The sequence below is a fragment of the Melospiza georgiana genome, chromosome 8 (genome assembly GCF_028018845.1).
Source record: "Melospiza georgiana isolate bMelGeo1 chromosome 8, bMelGeo1.pri, whole genome shotgun sequence".
NCBI lineage: Eukaryota > Metazoa > Chordata > Aves > Passeriformes > Passerellidae > Melospiza > Melospiza georgiana.
Genome location: NC_080437.1, coordinates 34,654,608 through 34,681,762, shown reverse-complemented (window position 1 = coordinate 34,681,762; position 27,155 = coordinate 34,654,608). Strand labels below are relative to the sequence as shown.

Below are 27,155 nucleotides of genomic sequence, written 5' to 3'. Positions count from 1 at the left end.
GCACAGTTACTCGTGGTGCTGGCTGGCACAGCCTGAGCTACACAACTCCAGCCTGTTTCTCAGAGGTTGTTTTTTCCCCTCTCCCCACCCACAGACAGCTGGGAGCTGGACTGAAATATCTTCCTTTTCTGCTGTCAGCCTGACAGAGGATGTTTCTCGTGTTCATGGAATCAGCACCATGGTCAGAAATTTCCCTCATTCCTTTCAAGAGACTCTATTGGTGTTTTCCTATGGCAGCAGGTCTGAAATGACACAGCATTTCTGTGCCCTGCAACTTCTCTTTTTTTAATATTTTATTTTTTTTTTTGCAACTGCCTATGGAAAGAAATGAGCTCATCAATATACACTTTTGGAGGAAAAACCCCAACAATCTCCAGGCTGCCAGCTGCAGGGGTGAGCTCTGACCTTCTGCAGCTTCCAGGGGCTGATTTAATCCCTTGAATGAGGCTTGGCATGGAAGGGCTGACAGGACCTTAATTACAGGGTCATGATACTATAATTACCAATAGCAAAGTGAAATAAACTCTGCTCATCCAGCTCACACCACTTAATAACCCCCAGAAATCCTTCACAAATCATCTTGCCTCTGCCTGCAGAGGTAGAAAATAGAGGAAGACAGGACTTTCTGCTTCAGTTTATGTGGTGCACTCATGATAAATGGGTTTCCTCCAGAAACACAACATTGCAATTCTCTTCCTTAAGCATCCTCTGAAAACCTCCTTTTAACTTGGTAGCTCCATCTGTTCAGCATCTCACATCCTGATATGTTTTCATCCATAAAAAAGTACAAATATTGTGAGAAGCCAGTGGGGAGAGGGAGCAGCCATCTGAATCCCAAGCAACAGCATGTCTTGGTTGGAAACCAAGGGCAGAAATTGAAGCTGGATTTTGGTTTCCAGGCTGCAGATGATCATTGGGTACCAGGTGTTTCCACACACAGACTGCTCCCAGCCTGGCAGGGGAGTGGGTTTTTGTGCTCCACGAGATCCTTTTTCTTGTCAAGTGTTATTAGCTGGAGTTAAAGCTCAGTGTCTGAGCTCTGCAGATGTGTTTTCCTTCCTGGGGGCTGCTTTCCATCATCTCCGCAATGCCAGGCTGCTGAATTCAGGAAAAAAATCAGCTAAAAAAAAAAAAAAATTTCCACCAGGTGAAACACCTTAAACTCTCCCTGTGTTCAGTGAGTGCATTCCCTTTCAAAACCATTTTTAGAATAAGCCTTAGTTACATCCCTTGCAGTCAGAGCACAGGACGTGAGCATTCATTTGGCTTGTGGCAGCTTTGGGAGGGGACAGCACTGAGGGCACAGCGTGTCTGGCTCTGGGCTGTGCTGCCACAGCTCCAGGGGAGCATCCAAGGGAGCATCCAGCCAAGGGAGCATCCAGCCACTCAGTTCCATGGCAGCAGCTGAGCTGGGCTGAGGCTCCTGGCCAAAAACAGCACCCAGAGCACTTGCACACAACCAGGGCTGCACAAGCTGCTCCTTGCGCATGTGGGAGAAAAAGCAGTTTTGGAAAAAGCAGGTTTAGAAAAAGCAGTTTTAGAAAAAGCAGTTTTGGAAAAAGCAGGTTTAGAAAAAAGCAGTTTTGGTAAAAGCAGGTTTAGAAAAAGCAGTTTTGGAAAAAGCAGGTTTAGAAAAAACAGGTGTCCTTGACCTCTTGCTCCCAGAAGGTTTCTTCCCTCCCCAGCCCTTCCAAAGCTGCTGTGGAATATGCACATCATAATGTTTGTCTCAAGCTGAACACTGAGTGTGCCCCCCCTGGAAAGATGAGGAGAGATCCACATGCTGAAAATGGAAATTTAACTTGTGCTTTTTCTGCTCAGTGCCTCATCTGGATGCTTTTGTAGATTTTTTTTTTATTATTATTATTATTGCTTGAACTTAATGAAAAAGAATTGAAAGAATCCTGTGTAAGTCCCTTTTAGGAGTTCCAGATTTGAAAAAATATTCTGAACTCAGCAAGCTTGAACGTAATCTTCCAAAGAATTTCAAGCTCTTGTCCTTCTCTCCAGGGAACCATCAGCTCATATTCTGTTCCTTCTGTGCCTTTCTTGCTGAATTTTCCAGTTTCAGCATGTTAAAATGTTAGAAGGAAAAGAGGGTGCCATCTTAAGCCTCTCCAAGTTTTAATATTTTGTCCTTAATAGCATTAGATTGCTGTTCAGCAGTATATAGTATTAGTCAAGCTTCTGACTATGAAATGCAGATAATTAATTGAAGTTTTAATCTCTGAGTTTTCAGTGAAAAGATTCACACTAACTGGAACTGTTACAGTCATATTTGTATTTTCTTCTCCAGAAATCTGACCCCCCTTTTTTTTTTAGGAAAAGAAAAAAAGAACATTTTCCTCTTTGAAGGCTTTCAAATGAAATCTTCAGTCTGGCTTAAATAAATGCAATGTTTTACCCACAGTTAGAGGCATACACACTTGGAAGTGACTCAGAACATTTGACAAAATGTAGCATTAGTTGAAATGTTCTGTGTCTGGTAAAGATCAGGAGCACTGTAGAAATGGGATATTCTCAGCCTTTGGGCTATCACATCACTTGCTGCCAAGTTCTTTTTGCTTTGGTTTGGCTGATGTGTCAGAAGCACAGAAATGCAGGTAGCAGGTCTCTGATCTCAGTTTTAGCCAGAGTTTCTTCTCTGCTGCTCAAAGCCAGTCTCCCTCTTGGAGCATTTGAAATGTTGGTGGTGACTTGATGGTGCTCTTAATAATTTTCATGGAAAGAAAATACAGAGTAGTAAAGAGCCCTAACAAAGGGCCTCTTAATCTTGCAAGAAGCAGCAATTATTGGCTGGAAATGAAAGCCACACTTCACTGTAGAACAGAGGGATTAAATTCCAGTACACTGACTAATGAATTGTTGCAGCAGTCAAACCAGGGAAGCAGATCCTTCACCTCTTTAACATTCTAGATGAACAGATGCATTTTCCCCTAGAAGATATTCTATAATTGGTTAATAATCTGGAGGGAGATGAGCAGGAGATTTTGTGTATAAAACAGTAGAAGAGATGTTCTAATAGTGCCCTTGAGCTTCTGAAGTGCAGGGATGAATAAACTGCACAAGCTTTTCCAGCCCTGCTCCCACCAGGGAAGTTCCTTTGCCACTAGGATATGTCTCTATCAGAAAAGATCACAGTAGATAAGAGCCAGATGCTGTCTGAACTCCCAGATTCCCACTTCTACCACCATGGCAGAAATGCCCCTTGGTCCATGTCAGTCTTTCCTCTCATGAGTGGATGCCCTGAGGGTTAAGGTGGGATGGGCTCCTTTCCTCTCCCCATTCCTTCAGCCCGTGTTAAAAGCAGCACATTTCCCTTTGCCATGCCAGGTCCTCACATCTTTACACCCAGTTTACAACTGGATTTTCTCTGTTGGCTTGTTCTCAGTTGCAGTCAAACAGGCCTTTCTTGAAAAGAATTTTCTTTGGGGTCCCACTAGAGCATGGACTCCTGCAAAAGAAGATAGTCAACTTTCCAGCTGGCCTTTGTCTGTATTTCCTAGGAGGATTGACAAGAGGGCTATGAGCTGAGAAATCCTGGAGGAGAAGGAGTTCTGCACTGCCTGTTGCTCAGAGACAAACACTGGCAATCCCACCCATCCAAACTCTTCCATTAGCATGCGCATCCAGCACCGCTGTTTTGTTGCCTCATCAACATTCAGCTCACATCCCCCTTTCCCCTAAAGCACCAGCAGAGCTCAAAGGAAATTATTAAAAACACCTTGTATGAGATGAGAGTTCTGATTAGGTTTTGTTTCAGGTGCAAAACCCGCTCCTGGGATCTGCTTTGAGAGAGTCAATTCTGCCGGAGACCCTTACGGCAACTGCGGGAAGGACTCCAAGAGCTCCTTTGCCAAATGTGAACCCAGGTAGGGCCTCTCCCTGCAAGCACAGCAACAGGTGCTGGCAGAGGGCTTGGAACATTTCCAATGATTCACCTCATCCCTGCTTGTGTTGTGTTTATTTCCATCAGGGATGCGAAGTGTGGGAAAATCCAGTGTCAAGGAGGAGCCAACCGACCCGTCATCGGCACCAACGCGGTTTCCATCGAAACCAACATCCCGCTGCAGGAGGGGGGCAGGATCCTGTGCCGTGGCACCCACGTCTACCTGGGGGATGATATGCCCGACCCCGGGCTGGTGCTGGCAGGAACCAAGTGTGGAGATGGAAAAGTAAGATTCTGGAATGCTCCCAGACAAGGGAACATCGCTGCTATTGTTCTGCCAAGTGTTCTGTGCTTCTTTTTTTCTTTGGATTTTTTTTTTTCCCCCCGTAAAATAATTGCTTCTCATGCTGAGACTGAAACAAATTTTGCTCCCTTCTGGCCACTGTTCTGGGTTATGAATTTTCAGATGCAAATCTGAGCAACCTGATCTGGTGGAAGGTGTCCCTGGCCATGGCAGGGGGTTGGAAATGGATGAGCTTTAAAGTCCTTTCCAACCCAAACCATCCTGGGATTCTGGGCATTGGAAGTTGCTTAAGTTTATGACTGATTTTTTGAAGACAGTCCCAAGTATCTGCCCATGGAGGCTTGAGGTTTCCTGCAAAATAAGTACAGCAAAATACAGTACAGGCTTATTAATGAATTCCTGAGCTCCATGTGTTCCCTTTCCCAGCAGCTCTGGCATTGCAAAATTGTCATTAACTTCATTTGAGGTTTCAAAATGTATTTTATCTTCTGATTATGACTCCTCACTTCTTTTTTTCATGCTGGAAACCCTATCTCTGTATGCACTCTTAAAAAACTATAAACCCATTGATGCTCAGCCACCAAAACTGATTTTAGTGTTTGTGTTTTGCAAACTTTGTGAATTACCCACTGCAAATGCAGCCCAGATTTCACATGGCTGTGAAAAAACTCATTCTAAGTTTTTCCTTTGTGAGGAAAGCAACTGAGAAAGATGGGAGGCAGCCATGAGTTTACAGGGGGAGGAGGAATGGAAAGCAGTCCAAGAGCTATTGAAATGAAGGAGGTTTCCATACCCTCAGTGGATTGCTTGCAAAAAGGAGGAAAAACAAGTGCTTTGATAATTTGTGGTAAATTGAAGTAAGCCTCTGAATTTCTGAAAGCGTTTGAATTACGTTGGATTATCTCACTGTGCTGGGAACAGGTTTGAAATCCATCCCCAGTGAAACCACAGCTCTGCTACAGGAAAACAACCCTTACAACATTTCTAAGTCAATCTGTTCTAAAAAGTCTTTTCAAAGGCAACTCAGCGCTGAGAAAGCACCCCATTATGTTTTACTAATGAGTATTTAATCTTTCTAATCTATCTAATCATACACATCCACACTATAGAATACACAGGCTAATACTTCTGAAATTGTATGTTTTACTTTGAGGACATTAGTGCATTTGTATTATGGATTAAGAATATGAATTTAAATATTCTTGGGTTTTCTCAACTGGAGATGCACAATTTGAAACGCAGCCATTTTAATGTGATCAGAATTCTGGGAGCTGCTGCACTGTGAATATTTGAATTGTGAACAGTGCTGTAATCAGACCATATTCTCTCCATGCCTGCATGTTGATGCCAATTCACTCTAATTTCCTTTCCATTTTTCCTTCTCCCCAGGGGATAAGTGCCCTGATTAAGCATCCCTGTCGCCTCCTTCAACACCATTCCCAGCTTAATGCTAATTATTGTGACTGACTTTTAGTACTACTGAACTGCACTGCAGTTAAACATGAGCAAAATGTGCAGTGTGGGGCTTTTTGACCTTTTTTGTTGTCAACATAGCATAGGAACAGTTATTCCAGTCCTAATTTCTTCTTTTTTCTGTTTGGAGTAGGGTAACTTCTCATTACTGATGTGCTCATCACTTGTGTGGTTGTTTGATGTTATTATTGCTCAGCACTAATCTTGCTTAACCTCAATTTTCAGCTCCATTGGCAGCGTAAAGTTTATCTGCAATGACTGGAAAACAAAAAAAATATTGAATTTTATTCCTCTGCATATGCTATTTGTTGACTTCCATTTCCTATAAATATTAAATGTTAAATAGGGTTGGTTTATATTTAAAAACAAAAATAAAATTTAATGTGGAAAAACTTAGAAAGATCTTGGTTTTCCTGGAAAACACTGATGAGCCCATAAAAATCAATGACCTCACTTAAGTATTCACTTACTCTGGGTCCACATTCTGTAGTGGAATGAAAAATATTTCACTATTGATAGAAACAAAACTCTGATAATTTACACCATGAGGATCCAAAGCTTTGCTTGAGGAATCACCTGCTGTGCTGAAGACAGGAAGGCAGACAGAGCAGGAACCTGAAGGAATCCTGCTCAGTGCACTCCTAGCCCTGAAAAAAATTAGAAATTATTTTTAAATTGGCTTAAAAACCTCCCAAACCCCAGGGTCTCCCCACTAGTTCCACCTGAATGGATCTGTGAGGGTTTGCTTGCACCAGCTCACACTGTGAAGTGTGTGTGGAGCCAGGGCTGGCCAGGAGAGCAGAATTAAACTTGCTCAGATTTGGATTTCAAAGATTTAAAAGGAGCTGAGGGAAATAAGAAGAAGACACCCAATCCTGTTGTCCTTTGTGGCCATATAATGATATATATTTGTGTGTTGGGAATGTTTAACTGCTGAAAGATGGGATAGGATGCCCTGGGAGCCCCAGCAGCTCTGTCCCTGTTCAAAATCCTTTTTATTTATTTTGCAGATTTGCCTGAACCGGCGGTGCCAGAACACCAGTGTTTTTGGGGTCCATAAATGTGCCACCAAGTGCCATGGACGGGGGGTAAGCATCCTAGGAAAACATTTTTTACAGTCCCTCAATGACCACTGGACAAGAGATCCCTTTCTGTAATGGCTTTGAGATCTATAATTGCCTGCAATAGATCAGCCAGAGTCACTGCAATACATTTTATTATGTATTTCCATTTCCATTATGACTTACATGAAATTGTTTTTATTTGACAAAGAAATGTTTATCAGGCAGTAATTATCTTGTTCTTAATTGAGAGCCTGTGATACAAAGGAATCTTGTAATCCTCAAAGCAATTTGAAGTCTGACCCTCCATCATGAATTCCTATTAAAAATCAAAAATGCAGTTTCTCCATAGATACAAAGAAGTAAAAATTTTTGAATTGAGCATTAGAAATGTTTGGATTGAGAGGCAAATGAAACAGCATTTCCAAAAACATTTTAAAATTAAAACCATATTGATGAGTTTTGTGGCATGAAAGTGGCACAGAATGAAAAATGTGATGATATAATTTAATAATATCAGTGGTTTGAAACCCAGTTTATATTATGATAATGTTAATTATGTCAAGCTTTGCCTTATTAACCTTGATGTGCTGATGAGCTGTTTGTTTCTCTGAAAAGCTGTGGCAGCCTCATTGGAAGAGCCATAGAAATTCACTGTCCTCTCTGAGGAAGGATTTTAATTTGCTTTAACTTATTTTATCACCCTGAATTTGCAAATCTGAGCAGTGTTGATGGTGCTGCCTCTTATCATTGAGGATGGAGTGAGCAGAGGCTTGGACTGGCATTTTTTATGTCTGTACAAACAAGAACCTCTGGTGACTCCTCAGTGGCAAAACTGACCTCGTGGAATTGTAAATGGGAACTCCTGCAGTGCTTTAATTTAAAAAATAATGCTTAACAAAGTGTATAACAAAGTATATTTTTAATTATCTTGCTGCCTTTGAAATGTAAATCTTTTTTTTTTTTTTAATTTTACATGACCACAGCCAGTCTGAGCTCTCTGAATATTTTAGTGCTCTGCAGACACAGGGAGCACAGGGTTTCTGAAAGCCTGCCAGGCTGACCTGGCCAGAATATTGCATGCTCAGAATAACCCAAACTCCTGTGAACTGATTGGTGTCTTACTGAAAACTCATTTATTAGTCAGCATAAACAGAACGAGACAATTGGGGATAAAAGCATCATACAGTGAACCCAGGACAGGTATCAAAGCTCCCTGAGGGTTTCCTCAGCCCTGAGCCCATCTCACAGCTTACTCAGGAACTGTTCATCTTGGAGCCATGGAAAAATCCACACTGGGCTCAGTGCAAGGCCTCGTGGAGAGGAGAGCTCGGGGTGTAGTAATTACATCTCTTCTGAACAGAGAGAGACATGGCTCTCCCAGGAAAATCCTGGGAAGCTGTGTAGAAGCTGAGAGAAACTTAAACAAAATAATTCAGACAGTTATTATCTCTCTTTCTGTAACCATTGTTTATAGATACGGTTTTCTAGAGTGTGCTACTCATATTCACCAATAGTGTGAGAGAAGATTCCTAAAGGTCTTAGGTCCACCATTGTTTCTATAAGAACTGTAGATTTCTAATAATCAATAGTCTTTTCATGCCTTTGGCTGTCCCCAGTACCCCCTCAGTAATACTTGGGGGGCTGACAAAGCTCTGCTGCTCCTGTGCGGGCAGGAGGAGCTGAAGTGACCAGGCAGATAATGCTGCTGCTGCTGCTGGAAGCAAACAGAGAACAAGACTTAAGAGGTGTCTGATTATCCTCATATTATTGATGTTGTCAGCTGGGGCAACTCCAACGATTTCCTGCCAAAGAAATAATGGTTTTTAGGATCCCTCTTCCTCCGTGGCGAGTTGCTCTTTGCCACCTCAGTGTGCAGCGGGCAGCTATCAGCACATCTCCTTTCTTCTCCAAGCTTTATTCCTCTCTGATGTGTCACTGTCTGATTAGGAGCCCTTATCAGCCGGGGCTGCTCTCGGGTGTTTTTTATGTTAAGCCATTTGTCTTGTTTTGCAGGTCTGCAACAACAAAAAGAACTGTCACTGTGAGGCTGACTGGGCCCCCCCCTTCTGTGACAAGCCAGGCTTTGGTGGCAGCGTGGACAGTGGGCCCATCAGACAGGCAGGTCAGTGGGAATTCAGGCTCCACCTGAAATTTTTTACAGGAGAAAGGGTGGAAACTGGTCAACCTCAGAAGGAATTATTTCTCCACATTGTTAATTTTACGGGATTTCATTATTCCATGCCAGTTTTTCCCCAGAGTGTTGGAATATTAGTGACCTCAAAGAGATGTTTCTGGTTTGTGTCTGAGGACATGACAGGACAAGCAGTCTGGTCACAAGTGGATGTACAAACTAAATCTCAATGGGAAATAATGTCTGCTTTCATATGAACAATACTGCTGTAAACCAAAATGGATCTCTCCTCTGCATGCCAGATGCTGCAGTGGGTGGCAATACTGAAATTATGACAGCATGGTTATTTCCATGACAAAGCTTCCCATCATGATTTCACTGCTGAAAGATTTTTGTTTTTTGAAGATAGCAAAAAAACCTGGCCAGGCAGTGAGCAGGCCCTAGGAAGAAGTTAACTCCGTGTGATTTTTTTTGCAGACAATAAGAGTTTGACCGTAGGAGTGTTGATAACCATCCTGTGCCTTATCTTTGCTGGATCAATCATGTACCTCAAAAGGAAGACTTTCATGAGGTGGTTGTTTACAAGCAAGAAGACAACAATAGAGAAATTAAGGTATGCCCATTTTCCCTAATTATATTCCAGTAGATATTAAGGAAAGGAAGCAGTAAACACAGCAATTCTCATCACTGTGAATGTATTAGGAAGAGCCAGCCTTGACAAAAAATATTCACCATTATCAGCAGTGTTTTCCCTGGGTTGGTTTAATTTCATTGATAGGCAGTGAATAACACAGGTATTGGTATGAATATATCCTTCTTTCCTTTTGGGATGAAAAATTAAGCTGCGATGGAAGTGTATTGCCTTTATTTTCATTTGCCTGAAACAGTTTCATTACACTGCATGGCCTTTTATCTAAACTCAGCTGAGTGAGCTGAAACTTTCCTATTTGAGGTCATTACTGTTTAAATGTTAGATTCATTAGAACAGTCTCCTGGGTGTTACAAAGCTGCATTTCCACAGATTGCAGAAGCTAATTTAACAGACTACTGGTTTCTAAAAAATCAATATTTATTTTTATTCTTGCAGGAGTGCTAGACAATTTTTACTTTCCTTGTTTACTATAACCAGGCAGAAAGTCCTTGCAAAATCCAATCCTGAAAAGAGGCTCCTGTTTAAGAAAATGTTACAAAGCAGAACATTGTGTTCAACAATTAAATGTTTGTATTGCAGGTCTGTGAGTCCAGCAAGACCTTCCAGTTCATCTGAGCCAAATCATGTTCATACCATATGTGTTACTAAAAACCTCATTGTGAAGCCACAAAATACACCCATACAAAAAGTGAGTCCCTAAATATTTTTTTTTTAAGTGGGGGAAAACAAAAAAAAGGTCTCATGTATTTTGGATCTCAATTAAGTGATTTATTATAATACAATAATTATCTGAACTTAATATCATGTAGGACTAACATTAAGTAAAATGGGAGAGGATGTAGGCTTCAAAATTCATTTATGGCTTCCACGTTGAATACAGCTGTCCAGAACAGAAAAATAAATAGTTTTGTCTCTAGGAGAGAAAAGCAAGGGACTCCCATGGATTTTAAAGTAGCAATAGGGCAGGTTTGATGGGGCTTGCAGCTCCCTGGTGGGAGTGTCCATGATCATGGCCAGGGGCTGGCACATGCAGGTCCTTCAGACCAAACCATCCTGTGATTCTGTGCCAGCTCTTGAAATGTATAACTTTGGTTGGATTACTGAAATATGTAACTTTGGTGGAAGATTTGTGTAAATGTGTAACTTTTGTTAACATTAAAATGTGTAACTTTGGTGGAAGATTGAAATGTGTAACTTTGGTTGGCTGGCTGAAATATATAACTTTGGTGGAAGATTGAAGTGTATAACTTAGGTTGGATGATTGAAACATATAACTTTGGTGGATGATTGGAATGTATAACTTTGGCTGGATGGTTGAAATGTATAACTTTCAACCGTAACTTTCTTTGGTGGCAGATTGAAATGTATGACTTTGGTTGGATTATTGAAATATGTAACTTTGGTGAATGGCTGAAATGTGTAACTTTGGTTGGATTATTGAAATGTATAACTTTGGTTGGATTATTGAATTTATAACTTTGGTGGAAGATTGAAATGTATAATTTTGGTTGGATTATTGAAATGTATAACTTTGGTGGAGGACTGAAATGTATAACTTTGGTTGGATTATTGAATTTATAACTTTGGTGGAGGACTGAAATGTATAACTTTGGTTGGATTATTGAATTTATAACTTTGGTGGAAGATTAAAATGTTTAATTTTGGTTGGATTATTGAAATGTATAGCTTTGGTGGAGGACTGAAATGTATAACTTTGGTTGGATTATTGAATTTATAACTTTGGTGGATGTTTTCTCCCAGAGGGACGGCCCCCGGCGGCCGCTGCCGTATCAGATCATCGACATCAGCGACCCTGTGAAGACACACGAGGTGCCACCACTAAAAACACCCCAGAGGGTCCTGCCACCCCTTCCCCAGCTGCCAGGCCACCAAGCTGGGCCTGAGAGACCCCTGCCAGCTAATCCTTCACTGAGGTTCTCCCAGGTAACCATTGATTCTCTTCCATGTAATATTTACTCTGTGAGTGTCTGGAGAAATGAAGTGTTTTCCCATCTTTCCTGCTGCCCTTTTCCCACAGTATTTCCTTTATGTTTTGTGTGAGTTTAGAACTGTGCTGTAGAAAAATTGCCTTGTGGCAAGTGGGGCTGTGATCCTAAAATTTTGGATGCTGAACTCTGCCTTCACCACTCAAAAGACAACAGAACAACACATTAGAGGCAAACACGTCTCTGCAGCTGCCCAGGCAGAGGAGAGCTGCACAGTTTGTTAGTGAGCTGCCAAGCACAGAGAGGGAGTTTAGGGAGTCACGTTGCAGATGTGATGTGCAAGAGCAAAAGGTGTCTTAGCTTGATGTGTTTCTGCCCTGCCAAGGGCTTCATGAAGCACAGTCTGTTTTTCCACAGCACAGACCCAAAGAACACTATTTCATGCAGACCCACCTTTCACTGCACTGTTTAAGTAGAGATGGTAAATATTTTTTATTTTTTATTTTTGATCAAGATGCATCTGAGGGCGACAGACAGGGTAGATGAAGCTGTCTGTGTTAAACAGTGCCTTTTCTTGTCACTGGCTGCTCCCTTTTGGTGGCACTTTGGAGTGACTGTTTCTAAGCAAAGCACCCAGGCTGTTCCTGATCTGGGTGTGCTATGAGGTTAAGATAAAGTGAATTAAAAGTTAAATTAAAAAAAAAGTTAATTAAAAGTTAAAATAAAGTGTTTAACACCAGGCTCTCACCTGCAGGAGCCCTGAGAGCTGCTCGAGACCCTTTCCTGGTGCTGGATAGGAGGAGAGAGCTCTGAGAGACAGTGCTGGAGTGCACAGCTTTGAAAAGGGATTGGAAAAATATCAGAAACAAAGAGGGATGAGAGAGGCTGCCCAGAGAAGTTGTCAGGGTGCCCAGAGCAGCTGTGGCTGCCCCTGGATCCCTGGAAATGCCCAAGGCCAGGTTGGACAGGGCTTGGAGCAGCCTGGAACAGTGGAAGGTGTCCCTGCCATTATGGCAGCAAATAAAGTGTTTCTATATATAATTTTTCTAAGCCTGAACATTGTATCACTCAGGTTAGACCAACTTTTACAAGTGCAATCTGTGTTTTATTTGCTTTTTTATCTTCCCTTTTCCATGTTCCCAATCATTTTCCTTTCCAGAGGAGTAAGGAACACTGATTCTTTCTAAAATAAATTTTGTAGGGAGTCAGAAGCAATATTGATTCCTCTTGCTTGTCTTTAGCTCCAGTGGTCTCGTTGTTCATTTTCTTGTATTCTCTAACATTCTGCAGAATTCACAGTGGTCATAGGGAAGATTTCAAGTGAAAGTGCTTTTCTGCTTCTTAAGCAGAATATGGATGGAGAAAAGGCTTTCCAAGGAAAGGAAAAGGATCCATTTGTCATTCTCATGCTGCAGCTGCCCCAGCCTCAGTGCACAGCCCAGTGCTCCCCTGGAGCTCATGTTCCTAAATCCTTGTGCTCCAAATGTCACCCCAAGTGCCAGGTGGAATACCAGACCTGCAGTGCTACCACTGGCAGAGCTGAAACTGCCAAAAAGCTTCTCAGCTTGGCAGCTCAAATTCATTGTGACAGCTCCTTCATCAAGCAAAATATCATTTCACCATTTTCAGTCTCTGCATGCAACACAAACAGGGGATCAGCTCAAGGCAGCCTAAAGAACGAGCAAGAATGGATTCTTTCAAAATTATATCATAATCTAAATATTGTGAGAAACAGCTACTTTTTATATCAGAAGGACCAAAAAAAAACTGTGTGGGGAGAAAATCTTTCATTCCTAAGTTATTTTTTTCCCTCAAATCTTGGAAGTAAATTAGCTTAAAAAGAGTTTGGGATAATAAATATAGATACTACTTCATGTATTGCTTCAGCTCTCTCTGGAAGCACATCCAAAAGGTCAGCAAGAGGAAGGACTTGAAAAATCATTGCTACATGCAGGATATCACCCAGATGCTCAGTGCTGCAGGATGATGCTGTAAATTATATAAAATTTCCTTCAGTTGTAAGTAAAATAGTTAAAAAACAAAGACAACACAAAATAAACCAAACCAATCAACCAAACAAAAAATCCTCAGCGAATTAGCTCTTGCCAAGTTTAATATTTAATTATCTTTTGACTGAAAAACTGCTTTTCCTTCTTTCAGATGCACTTGCAAGGCAAACAGGCTTTATTTATGGGCCAGGTTCACAGTCAGGATAAATCAGCAGAACCCCATGTGAATCAAGGGAACAGTGCAGGTTTATCCTGGCCACGGGTTCAGTCCAGACATTGGATTTGATCTCTTCCCCTCGATTTTGTTGCTTTCAGCATTCAGTTGCTGCCTGTGACACTCTCATCTTCTTGTTACCAAAATATATCTCATATTTTACAGCTCATCCTAATGCCAGGAAATAGAACCCTTTTACTTCAAAATTTTACCACTTAAAAACGTGGTTTTACTTTTTCCTCAATAAAACTGAGCTCAGCTCAGCTCAGCTCCTTCTGCCCCAGTTATGCTGGGAATATCTCTCCTGTGACACCTCAGCCTGGCTGTGGACACTGAGGGCTTTCATTTTCTTCTTTAAAAATCAGTGAAAAAACCCTGGAATTTCATGCACCTGGATATCTTTGGAGCTGCTCAGTATGAAAATTGTGGTTTTCCATTCCAATACTGAAAACAACACTTCCCCAAGCAGGGCCTGAATGCATTAAATGCCAGGTTGTGGATATAAAGTGGACAAAGAAATCCACCCATAAACTCTTTGTGAGGAAGGGCTGAAGCTTTGTAGGGGAAGGAGTGGTGGAAGAGGAGTGAGGGAGGCAGAGCTGGGGTGGTGCCCTGAGCTGTGCTGCAGATTCCCACACATCAAAGGCTCTGCAGGGCCCCACACGAGTTAACACACAAAGTTTGGATTCTCCTGTGGCACAGAAAGAACAGAGAAGACCCTCCTGTAATCAGTCTGGGGGATGGGATTTATTTCTTCACAGAGCTTTTCCCCTGTTCCTTGGGTTGTGTGCTCCTGGTGGCATCTCCTTTCTATCAAGTGCTGCTCCACTTTGCTTCATCTCAGCCACCATTTATTCTCTAGCTCCATTTTTATCAGTTCCCTCCTTTTTTAATCTTTTTCTTTCATTTACCCTTTTAATTTTTTTCTCTCATTTACCCTTTCCTAGCAGCTTGCCACCACATTGCACTGTCTGTCAGAACACTTGGCTGCTTCCTCCTTAAGGATATTTTAACTTGAGGACATTTTGAGTGGGAAATGAATGAATAAATAAATCAGGTTTTGGGCCTCTGTACCCATCAATACTAGTACTTGTTATGCAGAGAATTAAACAGAGGGCATTATATGCAATTTTAAAATGTTGTTTGTGGCAAATTTGAACTTATTATATATGAGATTTACTTAAGCTCATGTATTTTCTTCTTATCAAAATGCCTGTGGATAATCAATCTGCATTTCCTTCTTGAAAGAGCAAATATTTGCCATGAAAAGTAAAAAAATAAAAGAATGCTCAAAACAAATAATAAAAAGTTGGACTTTATTCAGGAGCAATTCATGCTCTGATTGCTTGGATCACATCTTTCAAAGGATCTTTAATCAGATTATGCTTGTAAGCTCTTCTTGTTTCCTTTAACTTTACCAATGATACTTAACTAAAAATAAGGAATAAAATTCCTTGGGAAAAGTTTGGCAATGCAGCTCCAGTAATAGGAAGATCTGAAGTGAGTCTGGGGATAAACTCGAGAGATTTGTGTGCCCTGAGCAAGGCACTTAATGTGTCCCAGCTCCCCAAAACAGCACAAACAGCCAAGTTTCCCTGTTTGCAGGGACCACCCAGGGGAGCCACTGGCCCAGCCTGACAGCAGATGACTCCTGTTCTTTATTAATGGAGCCTTTAATTCCACTGAATGAAAGCACAGCAAAAAAAAATCCACAGATGCTCCCAATCCAAACCAGACTGGGGCACTTTGGTTTTGTGGCCATCTGAATTTCCATTTTAAAGTCATGTCAGGCATTCCCACCTTTCTATAGAACTAATTCTACAAAGTTATGTGTTGAATCTTTGCTGTTTCCATTTACCACCAAGTGAGCATTGAGTCCAGTAGAGATGCACCCTGCATTTCTAGAGCAAGGAATCAAAAATCGTAAAATCATGAAAATACAGTATTAAATCTTTGGTTTTGGCTTTCAGGTTTTTCAGATCCTGTAGTGCATTAGTGTATAACTCTGAACTTCAAATAAAGTGTTAGCAAGTTCTCGTCACAGCTCAGTCACACAGAACAATCCTTTTCCAGGCCAAGAACCAAGGACACAACTGTAGCATCAGGCCCAAAAAGTGCAAACAACAGGGAATTGAGGGAAGCAAATTGGGGAGGATGGGCCTTCATAACCTGGAGCTGGAATGGGACAATTAACCCCAGTATGGAAATGGAGCAGAACTTATAAAAGTGTGAAAATTTGTGACACGCCGTCCATCTTGGGTCCATCTACATTAGAAATAGAATCAATATTGTCTCACATATTTTAGCAAAAATACTGCACAAAGAAACTTTGATTAAACTCCTGGCTGTCCATTCCAGTCAGATATTGTGAAAGCAACAACATTTCAACATTAACCCTATTATGGAAACAGACCAAAACTTATGTGTGAAACCTCGTGACCCAGGGTCCATCTTGAGTGGAGCCATGGCCAGGCTCTTGTACTGCCCAAGGTGTATCCTGTGAAGGCCTTTTAATAAATCCCTGCTTTAATCCTTTAAATCCTTTATTCTTTTAACCTTTATTCTTTGTTCCTTTAACCCTGTTCTCAGCAGCCTCCCAGGGCCTCACTGGGACAGTGGAATGTGTCCCTGCTCATGGCAGGGGTGGCCCTGGGTGGGCTTTAAGGTCCATCCCAAGGCAGCCCAGTGTGTGACTGCCCTGTTCTATGGCTTTATGTGAGCTGTGGCTGTGTGGTGGAGGGTGTGATGTCCCTGTGAAAGCTGACAGGAGCTGGTGTTCCCTGCAGGAGCCCCCCAAGCCCAGCGCCCCTCGGAAGCCTCTCCCCGCGGACCCGCTGGGCCGAGCGCGCCAGGGCCCGGCCGGACGGCCCCGGGCTGGGCCCCACGCCAGCCCTGCCAGGTCAGTGCTCAGCCTCCTGCCTCAGGATTGCAGCTGCTGTGCTTTCCATCTGCTTGTAGTCCTGTAATTCAGCAGTGTTTGACTCTAAACTCCGTATACACGTGAGCTGCTGCTTCCCCATTTTGGGCAGACACAACAATTCTTCTCCAGGCCGGGCGATCAAGGACACCTCACTGCCTCAGGGCCCAGAAGTGTAAACAAAAGTGAGTTTTAGAGGGAGAAAACTTGAGGTGAATTACTTCATTAACTGAAGGTGTAATTGGAAGATTAACCCCCAATATGCAAATAGACCGAACTTTAAAAAGTGTGAAAACCCGTGACCCATCATCCGTTTCTGGGTGTAGTCACTGAGGGAGCTTCATCTGCCCAAAATGTACCTGAACGCCCTTCAATAAATATAACCTCCTGAAGTTCCTTCAATAAACATAACCCCTTTTTATTCCCTTAATTTTCCCTTTTTCATAAAAGTATGAAAACCTGTGACCCATCATCCATTTCTGGGTGTAGCCCCTGGGAGGCCTTGTCTGCCCAAAATGTACCTGAACGCCCTTTAATAAATATAACCCCTTTTTATTCCCTTAATTTTGTCTGGCCTCTGTTTTTAGGTAGTCCCAAAAAGGTATCAGTCCCAACAACTGGATTTTAGCACTTCACAGCAACATGGCTAAAACGGCTCAAGGAGCTGCTGCATCAACCACTTCCAACATAATTTCCATCTCTAATTTTACTTATCATGCTGCTTCTCACTGGGAGTGCACCAGCACAGTTGCTCTGACTCCCACAGAATATGAGGATTTACAATACCTGTGAAGGCTTGACTGTAAACACCTGGCTGCATATTTAAAACTAAAACTATTTAAAACTAACCAATAAATAATGAATTTTCTCCTCAGTCAGTCCCCCCCATCTGAATTGGGCTAAGAACTGAGTGCTGTTAAAATCAGCCACCAAAAAAGTGATTTCCTGATCACCCATTTCCTAAGGAAACATCAGTTGTAATCATCTGAAAATGTTATCCAAAAGATTCAAAAAGCATAAAAATTGTGCACTTCAAAAATATAAAGTATATTTGAAAAAAATAATCAGAAAGTGGAATAACTACACCAATGTTAGTGAGTTTAGTCAATGCTGTTTTCTTACCCAATATTCCTCAGTTTCCTGTGAATAAAGTGAGCTCTAAGGAAGATAAAACTGGTGTTTTAAGCTACAAGAATTCTACCAGTAAAGCACTTAAGTGCTCAGAAACATTAAAAATAGAACCAATATTATTTCCTATATTTTAGCAAAAATACTACACAGAGAAACTTTGATTAAACTCCTGGCTGTCCATTCTAGTCAGATATTCTGAAAACAACAACATTTCAAGCTGACTCTTACAGATTTTGGGGGAATTCCACCTGGAATTCTGCAGCATTAGTGACATTTTTGATCAGGTACAAAATTGATGAGCACCCAAAGAAATGGAGAATAATTAACAATTTACTGTTTTCTTTCTTTCCAACAGACCTGCTCCCAAACATCCACCACAGGTATCCAGGTCCAGCAACACTATGGATGTGAAATGAGGAGAAAACCTGACACCTTTATTTTAAAAAGTGAAGACAGAAGTTTGCACTATCTCCAACTCCAGGAGTTCATTTTTTTGACAATACTTAGAATTTTTAATGTTTAAAACAGCATTATTTTTAAGAATTCTGAGCTACTGCCTTTGGTGCTGTGCTGTGCTATGGTGCTCTGTATACTTGCTCAGGTACTTGTAAATTATTAATTTATGTTGAATATTTATTACAGTGCAGTGCACTGTAGTAGATATTTTTACCATAGCTGAGTTTTCCTAAAAAGGAAACCTTTTTTTTGTAATATTTCACTGAACTTGAATCATTCTGCTCTGTTGGTCCTATGTAGATTTCTTAGTTTTGTTCTTTAAGGGGTGCTGATGGAGATCAATGAAATGTGTAAACAGCTCCATCTCAATGGTCCTTACCCAACTTCTGAGTAAATATGGCAGGGTGAAAAGACAAAATCTCTCCTGGAACTGGGTGAAAAGACAAAATCTCTCCTGGAACTGGGTGAAATGCCCAATACTGCACACAAGGTGTGACCTGTATGTAAGCAAAGGCTCACTCTGTGTCTGCAGCTGTACTGTAATCTCAATTTTCATGTCACTGTCTGAGATCTCCCAGAAATCTCTGTGCTGAAAGAGGATGTACCCACCTGGGAGAAGTCCTTTCACTGAAGAAGTACTGTATATCACCAAGCTGTGGTGGTTTTAACCTCATTTTCCTCAAACACAGCCTGCTCAGTCCATATTAATGCAGATATCAGGCCTCCCTGTGCCATCTCCTTTTTGATGCTTTGGTAATTAAATTCCACCATCTCATTGTTGTCCTGATTAGACTGGCAGTGCATTACACCCAGGGCTGGGGGGAAGCCAAGAATTACAAAGAATTACATTTAAAAATCAACTTTTATATTATTTCCTTTTGCCTCACTGCTCTGCTTATCACCTGTATTTTGCATATTTACTACTGTTTTGTATTAAACTTCTACAACGTTGCTCCAGGTTCCTTAATTCCCAAATCAAAATGTGTATTTTAATACATAATTTCCATAGACTTGGATTATCCAAAAAAAGAAAAAGAAGTTCATCTCTGCTCTGTGATTACACCTGATCTCTTCTGTGCCTTCTCAGTAGCACTGCTGAACAGTTTCACCTGTGAAAACAGCAATTTTTAATTATCAGCTGAAGCAGAGGGAGAAGGGACTATCACCTTTAATGGTTTCCTCATTGCTTGTGGTTTTTGTTTCCTTAAGCAAAAATAAAAGCATTGATAGAAACTCACATCTGTGAGTGTCATTGTGTTTCATTTTCCCAGTTATTCCCCCTCACAGCAACACAACCTTCATCTTTATTGAGAAACTGGGCAAACCAAAATCAACCCCAGTTTGGTGCTCAATAGCAAAGGAAAAGTTTCATAAATGTATTTCAATTCTTAAAGCAGCAACAGGGCTTTGTGTGTGGAGAATCACAACAGAAGGTTTGGGGAACCAAAATGATGTTTTTTATGTACTTTATATATTTCTGTATTTAAAATACTAATTTATTGTATCTAGAGTAGGGGGTACCTCCATATGAAGCAGCCACATGATCTCAGTTTGCTTTTTGAATGCTCCCAGTTTATCAGATTTCTTCTGCAAATTGCTGCAAACCACAAGGTGAAACTGTGGGTAGTGAAAGGTGACATGAAATGAGTAAAAAGTGTCTGTTATCAGCATCAGGAAATCTGAATTTAACAGGAGCAGCCTAGGTAAGACTTGGCATGTGTATAAACTCAAACATGACCAACCTAGGCAGGCTTTAAAGTATAGAAAATAGAAATATCCACACAGGGCACCCACCTGTGTCCCTGTCACTTCAAGCAGCCACCTCACCCACACCATGTGTTAAATTTCTTAACTATTCCCACTAAAACAAGCACAGGTATCCAGGGAATTTACTCCTACAGTTAAGAAGAACATATTATCTACCAGGCTTACCATCTAAGACATGGCTAAACTTTGAGATTTCTAGATGTCTGGGGAAAAAATCCCAATTCTGTATCTGAAACAAAGGTAGCAAAACCCAAAGATCCTGTAAACACTAATAAAAAAAACCATATAAATATATATATAAAAAAATATATAGAGATAAATATAAAAACACTATAAAAGTTCTTACTGAATAGTACAGGGTGATTTTATTCATAGCAAAATGTGGGTGAAATATAGGTAACAGCCATAAAATGTGAAATCCTTCCAGTCAGCAATTTGCAAATTTTATATTTTTTAATACTTCTTTTATTTTTTTATATTTTTATATTTATTTTATTACTTATATTTCACAGAACTCACAGAATTACTAGGTTGGAAGAGATCTTAAAGATCGTCGAGTCCATCCCATGCCCTAACACCTCAACTAAACCAATATATTTATATTTATATTTATATTTATATTTATATTTATATTTATATTTATATTTATATTTATATTTATATTTATCAGCTGCAAAATTCTACAGACAGAAAGGGACCTGTGGCTTGGGTGGAAAGGGACAACAAACAACACCTGACAACAAGAGATGACACCAAATGATCAATCAAATCCTTCTTTTCTTTTGGGGAATTTTACCAGTAGTAGCTGGTTTTAGGTGCTTCCCCACCTAATTGGTGCCTTCATGATTAGAAATGCAGATGGCATGGGAAATTCCACTGTGGAGAGCAGGTGAATGGTTTTACATCTGTAAGCAAATAAATTCCTGTGGGATACAGCAGGGTGTGAAATCCAAGGTGTGCTCCTTGCACCAGCCCTGGCATAATAAATTCAGTCCTGTCATAATAAATTCCTCCACCTCCCTGCTCAGCAAATCACCTTTAATAATTAAAGGTTATTCATTTCTAAACCACCTTTTAATTATTAAAGGTTACACCAACCTTTACATTCTCAGTACTTTATGGGTCTCAGTTTATCTTGGTGTGAGAGATTTTTTGGTGCTGATTCTTCCTTTCTGTCCTCTCCCACAGCCCAGTTCCAGCCTCCCACCTCTGGAATGCTGCCACAGCCAGGCTCCCTTTCCAGAGGAACAGAGTGTGCTCTCCCTAAAGCTGCCTTTATGCTAATCAATAGAACAGAAAGTACAAAGCACCAAAGAAAATTAATAAATAGGCAGGAAACAAAAGGAAAATTGCATATTTACCATCTTTCTCCCCATCAAGTCCCTTGGGTTTAGTATTCCCAGATTGTTTGTAAAAGCTAGCAATTATCAGGGTAGCAAGATTTATCTCCTTTTAATTTCATGGAATATTTTAAAAGCCTTTTCAGAAGCTCAGAGTATAAAGAGATACAGAGCTTCCCCCTTTGTTTCAATTCTGGTTTCTTCTGATCATTTGAGTATGCAATATTCTCTTTTATTAACTTTCAATCAAATAACAGCAGTTTCCAATTTAACTATAAATTACCATGTAACAGTAAACAAATTCATTCTTTATCTCACTCTGCAAAACATCATTTTCTGAAGCCAGGAAGGCTGAAACTCGTTCTGCACAGGGACCGTCCTTCCACAGAACGAGACCACACAGAAACATTCCCTATAAATTACAGACAGCTGCCCTTTTCACACAATACTTATCATAAAAATTAAAAACCTAGAGCACATTGCACATTCAGAACTCTTGGGATTCAGCTCATTCAGGAATTAATATCCAACATTGTCATCATCATCATGACAAAAGATACTTTTCACTTCCATGACCCTCTTTTATTTTTTAAGCAATGTGCAAGACCACGTGTATCTGTAGAGGTGAGCAATATGTTTCTGCTTTATTTCAGGTCTTAATTCTTACATATTTAAATTTATTGCTTTGAATGTATTTAGGAGGAATTGAGGAAGGGTCTGGCGCACCAGGAGAGGCTGAGGGAGCTGGGAAGGGGCTCAGCCTGGAGCAAAGGGGGATCAGAGGGGACCTGGTGGCTCTGCACGGCTCCTGCCAGGAGGGGACAAGGAACAAGGGACAAGAAGTGACCTCAAGCTGCAGCAGAGGATGTTGAGATGGGATATTGGGAAAAAAATTCTTCCCTTAATGAAGGAATGTAGAGAGAATGGCATCTTTCTGCCTGGGGGTTCTCACTGCTCCAAGAACCCACAGCAAAAATTAAAAGTTCCATCTAACAGATTGCCTTTTGTATGTGCCAATCTTAGATTATGCTGGATTTGCAGGAAAGGACTGCAATTTTTCTCATTTTTTTAAAGCAACTTGAATTTTGCATTTCTCAGTGGTTTCCTTTGCAATCTTGGTGTTACTTGATATAAAGACCCCTAAAACTACTCTTAAAACCCCCAAACCATAACTTTCAGGAACTGATCTGAAAAAACATCAGATCATTTATATATTTAACATATATCACTTGCTTTAATTTAGCAAATATACCAGATTCTTATACTGTTAAAACTGTAAATTACTATTCATTCCAAAAGCTAAAATATATCAATATATATTTTCTACAAAGATTTGTTAATTTGCCTAATTTTTTGTAAGAATTTTAGATGCCTTAACAGCCTGAACATATTTTTCACTTCTAGAACTGAAGCTAAATTTGTTGTACAGCTTGTGATTTGAAGTAAAGAAGCATCTCCTTGGAAAATTTAAAGATGTCTATTAACAAAGTTGGGTAAGAAATGCTAATTTTTGTTTACTAAAGGGACAGTCATGAAAGCAAAAGAGGTCTTGAAGAAGAAAAGGAAACAGTAGAGAGGAAAAAAAAATCAGTATTTAATTTCCAGCAGTTTTGTAATATCTTCAGGGAAATGCCAAAAAGTATTTTTGTTTATTTGAATTTCTTGCTTTACATCTAACTGCATGCCAAGAGGGTTTTGTAAGGGTTCACTGTCTGTAAATCCCATGGATGCACTTAAATACAGGAGGAAATGCTAAAGGGAGGCTGAGCTCCAAAATTTACAGTGCCAAGGACCCAGAAATCTCAATAATAGAGGTGAAACAGGCAAGTTACAGCATTTGGGGCCAAATATTCATCTTTGCATTCTCTTGATAGGAAAAATCAAAGTTATTTGAAGCATCATCTCCAAACTGGAGAAAATCAGCTTTTCCTCTTAGTTTTTCCTTCTTGACTTCTAGCAAATTGTCCAAGCTCCAAACAAGCAAAAATCACAACAAATCCAGAAGGAAATATGTTTTAAAAATAAACTCAGAGGCAGAAAACTTCTATATAGGGATTATTTATACATACCTGTGAACACTTCCACTCTTCTGTAATACTGAAAGGTAAAGAGAAAAGGAAAAAAAACCCACAAAAACTGAACCAATAAAGTCTGGGTAACTCCTCCTGCAGCCCCAGCAGCACCACGTGGAAAAATCACCCTAAATCCTGTTTGAAAGGTGGGATCTCCATCCTACACCCATCTAATCCATGGAATTAAACTATCAAGTCAGGTTTTAGCAAAGCATCAGGACCAAAGTGCTTGAATGCCCCTGCTGCTCCTTGCAGCCCACACGAGGATGCAAAGCAGAGCATTACACTGCTCCAGAACCCAATAATTTCATTTTAGCATTAAGTAAAGCCCAGTAACATGGAAACAGCAACAAGCAGAGGGTTTGGGAGAATTTTTAGGCAGTCTGCATGAGATATACATGTTTAAATTAAAATACAGGTCAGGGACAGCTGAGAAAATTCATCAAACTCCTTGTTTATCATGAGCACAATTTTGGAGTGCATTAGGAATGTATGAAAATTGATTCATTCAATGAATACATTCAGTTTGTAGAATTTTTTTCCCTAAAAATGTGGTTTGGGCACATTTTGGATTATCTCTTCCTCTCCAGTTACCTTTAAGCTATTACCTGTAATTACTAGCCAAAATAACAGCTCTGAAGACAGAAAATTGTGTAGATTTAAGTCAGCAGGGAGATTTTATAGAATTCCAACACTCAGTAAGGATTCAGTAAGGCATAACAAACTACAAGGCAATGGCTTTCATGTCATTTTTATGTTTTAAACTTTCTGGAGCTGAAATTTTCAGTGTCAAGCAGGGCTGTCCTTCCCCACAGCCAGAGGGGAAAGTGCCTGGGCTCAGGGGTCTCTGTTTAAGCACTACCTGCCCCTAAAAAAGCACATTTCCTATTCAGTTCCTTTCAAGAAACTCACTAAAACCTTTGCCCTTCCACATCCAGCAAACTCTCTCTTCACATTTCCCCTCTTTGTCACTTTGGGGTTGTTTTCCTGCCTTTCCTTCCTTCCTTTTGTCACATCCCCTTTGTGCTCTTGTGTTGTTGTGGCTCTCCCAGCCAGTTTTATCTAAATCTCAAACCTAAAGGTGTTTACAGAGGAAGATTTTATAAAAACCTCTCCAATCTTTTGGAGAAGTTGAAATCTTTTTTTTTTTCTTCTTTATTTTCTCCCCCTTTTTTGTGTCTGGTTTCTGTGATGAAGCTTTGCAATCTCAGACAAAGGCTATGAATCCCCAGGGGCACCACCATAAATAACAGCAAAGACAGTTAAATGGATTGATTGGAATAGATGAATTACAGTGTCAGGATGTTCCCAGTTTGGATTTCTCTTCTCCTACCGCTTTGAGTTTTCTCCACTATTGAAACAAACTGAGATTTTCTCCATTCTGTGAGGTGGCACCACCTCAGCACTCACTGTTCACATCCTTCCCACTCCTGAAGTTTCCCAGGGCTGTGACAATTCCCAGGCTGCCTCTTTTTTTGTTGATTTTTCCAACAGGAGGTCTGGTTACTGCTGGAATTTTAACCTTATTCACTTCTCCTTCCACCACTTCAGCCAATGATGACAATTCCCCAAAAACTACAATTGCAGAGCCAGTACACAGCTGGACATGAGTGCACTCATCCCACTTTGTCAAGGTCTCTAAAGCCCCAGAGGTTTGGAATTCTCAGCTGGAGGAAAAGGCTGGGAGACCTTGGCCATCAGTAGCCATGGACAAGGACCTGTAGTTATTAATGGGCTAAAATGATTCTTTATCTGCTTTATTCTCAATATTTACCCGCCATGCCTGGTGCAGGGACCGGACTTGGCAAAGTCATGAGGGTGTGTTTCAAACGTTCCAGGTTGTTCAAAAGTTTAGTTAATAATAACTAGGGTTTGTAAAGACAAATTGAGATATAGGAAGAGGAGCTCTTAATTTCATCTCTGTCCCTTTGTTCAAATGAAGTCACAGGACTCTTCTGTCTTCTTCCAGCATTTGTGGATTTTCCTGACACACTCTGGAAAGAAGATGAAAAAATTCAAGAGAAAAGGCTCTCAGCCTTTTCTGAGACTGCTGAACAGAAATTTTTCCAAATTTCACCTCTCAGGATGTGTTTCCCCCCAGCAAAGCCTCCCAGAAAACTGCAGGTCCCAGTAAATAACTTTTCTGGTTTTTCTCCTCTCACTCCATAAGCATGGAGAGCAGGCTGTACTGTACAGCAGTGGACAAACATTAAATAATTAAAATTATATCATTTCAAACACTTCAGCTATGGAATTCCTGGCGTAACAAAGATCCAGCAGAATTAATTTCTGAAGGCAGAAACTCTGGAACCTCCTGATGGCTGGGACAGCAATACCCACTAAGTGGGAATAACTGTGCTCCATCCTGCTCCCCAGAGCTGATTCTTTGCTACCAAATCTCCATTCCATGGTTTTCATCCTCCTTCCCCCTTCCAAAGCAGCATTTCTCCCTCCCCTAAGGGGAACCAGTTCGCCACAAGCCAAGGTTGATATTGGGAGCAGAGGGACACAGAATTCCATCACTACTCACAAAACCCAAACAAGGCAGCACTGGGAACAGGGGATCTGTCAGGGGAGAGGAGAAACCACCCCTCAGTTCCATAAAATAAATGCAAAACTAAATTCTCTCCCACAAGTTTTAAGTGATACTTAAAAGTTTTAAGTCCCATACTATTGTTGCACATTATCCTGACCATCTTTAAGAAAAACATTAGAAAAACTTCAACTTATCCAGCACATGCCCAGCCCTCCCTGGCCCCTTGCACTCCTGCAGGAGCCTCCATCAAGCTGATTTTTTTTTTTTTTTTTAATCTCAGCTTGTTTTACAGGTCATCAATTTCATTCCTCCATGCTTTAGGTGCTCCCCTCTTCTCAATTAGGATAACACTACATCCATCAATTCTTATCTCTGAATCTTCAGCTTCTCATTCAGCCACCCAGCAGTCTTGATCAGAGCTTATCAGCTGCAACCCTGTTGGTTTAATTGCACCATCCATTTGCTAATATTTACTCAGCCATTACTAAATATCTCCAATTTTGTTTGCTAACACACATCCCTGCCCGTTGTGAAACCAAATCCAGGCAATCATGCCTATCTCCTGTTTCATGGTAACCTGCAAATAAAACTGAATGTTGTAGATGGATTAAAAATGTGGATTATAAGGAAGGCTCCCTATTATAGCCTGTATCAACTCCTGATTTTCTGCCATTCTGTTCCCTATGAAGAAATGGTAAACAGAGGAGGTCTAATTACAAAACCACAACCATGGAAGCTTCACTGCCCTAAAGACTCAGAGATTATTCCAGTTACTGCTATAATATCAGCAGGTTTTTATCCACTGCTCTGTTTTCCAGCCAGAATTACACAATTCTCCACTTTTCTAAACCCATTACCATCATTCTTTTGGGCAAATGAGTTTCCATTAAGCAAGAGCCCAAAGGACTCAGGAATGTATCAGGGCAGAATTAACATGAGGATAAAAATTAACCTGCTCACTTTTGGGACAATGCTGCCTCCTCTGCAAGCTGTAGAGATGAAACTCTTCCATTTCAGCACCATCAATCACCAGGCAGGAGCAGGACCTTGTCCTCCACCTGCAGCCCTGAAAAATTGTGTGACCCCCCAGATCTTTGCCTTCACAGGAAGCACCTGGTGAGCTCAGGTACTTAATAATATCCAGGTGACCAGCAAAAGTAGCCAACATCATCATTAAAAATGCAGAAGAAAAGGAAATTAACCTGCTGAAAAATCAGGACATCACTGTCACTGTTAAAAAAAAAATCAATTAAA

General features: G+C 40.7%; 1 protein-coding gene across 1 annotated transcript in view; it reads left to right on the top strand.

The window, feature by feature from the left end:
* Window positions 1-19,425, top strand: part of ADAM12 (ADAM metallopeptidase domain 12) — a 185,856-nt gene extending 166,431 nt beyond the window's left edge. The window contains exons 15-23 of the mRNA XM_058029711.1: window positions 3,764-3,872; window positions 3,977-4,175; window positions 6,677-6,754; window positions 8,744-8,852; window positions 9,339-9,474; window positions 10,093-10,201; window positions 11,275-11,457; window positions 16,469-16,581; window positions 18,086-19,425. Of these exons, the coding sequence (XP_057885694.1) occupies window positions 3,764-3,872; window positions 3,977-4,175; window positions 6,677-6,754; window positions 8,744-8,852; window positions 9,339-9,474; window positions 10,093-10,201; window positions 11,275-11,457; window positions 16,469-16,581; window positions 18,086-18,146 (1,097 nt within the window). The 3' untranslated portion in view covers window positions 18,147-19,425. The remainder of the gene's footprint in view (window positions 1-3,763; window positions 3,873-3,976; window positions 4,176-6,676; window positions 6,755-8,743; window positions 8,853-9,338; window positions 9,475-10,092; window positions 10,202-11,274; window positions 11,458-16,468; window positions 16,582-18,085) is intronic.
* The last annotated feature ends 7,730 nt before the right edge of the window (window positions 19,426-27,155 follow it).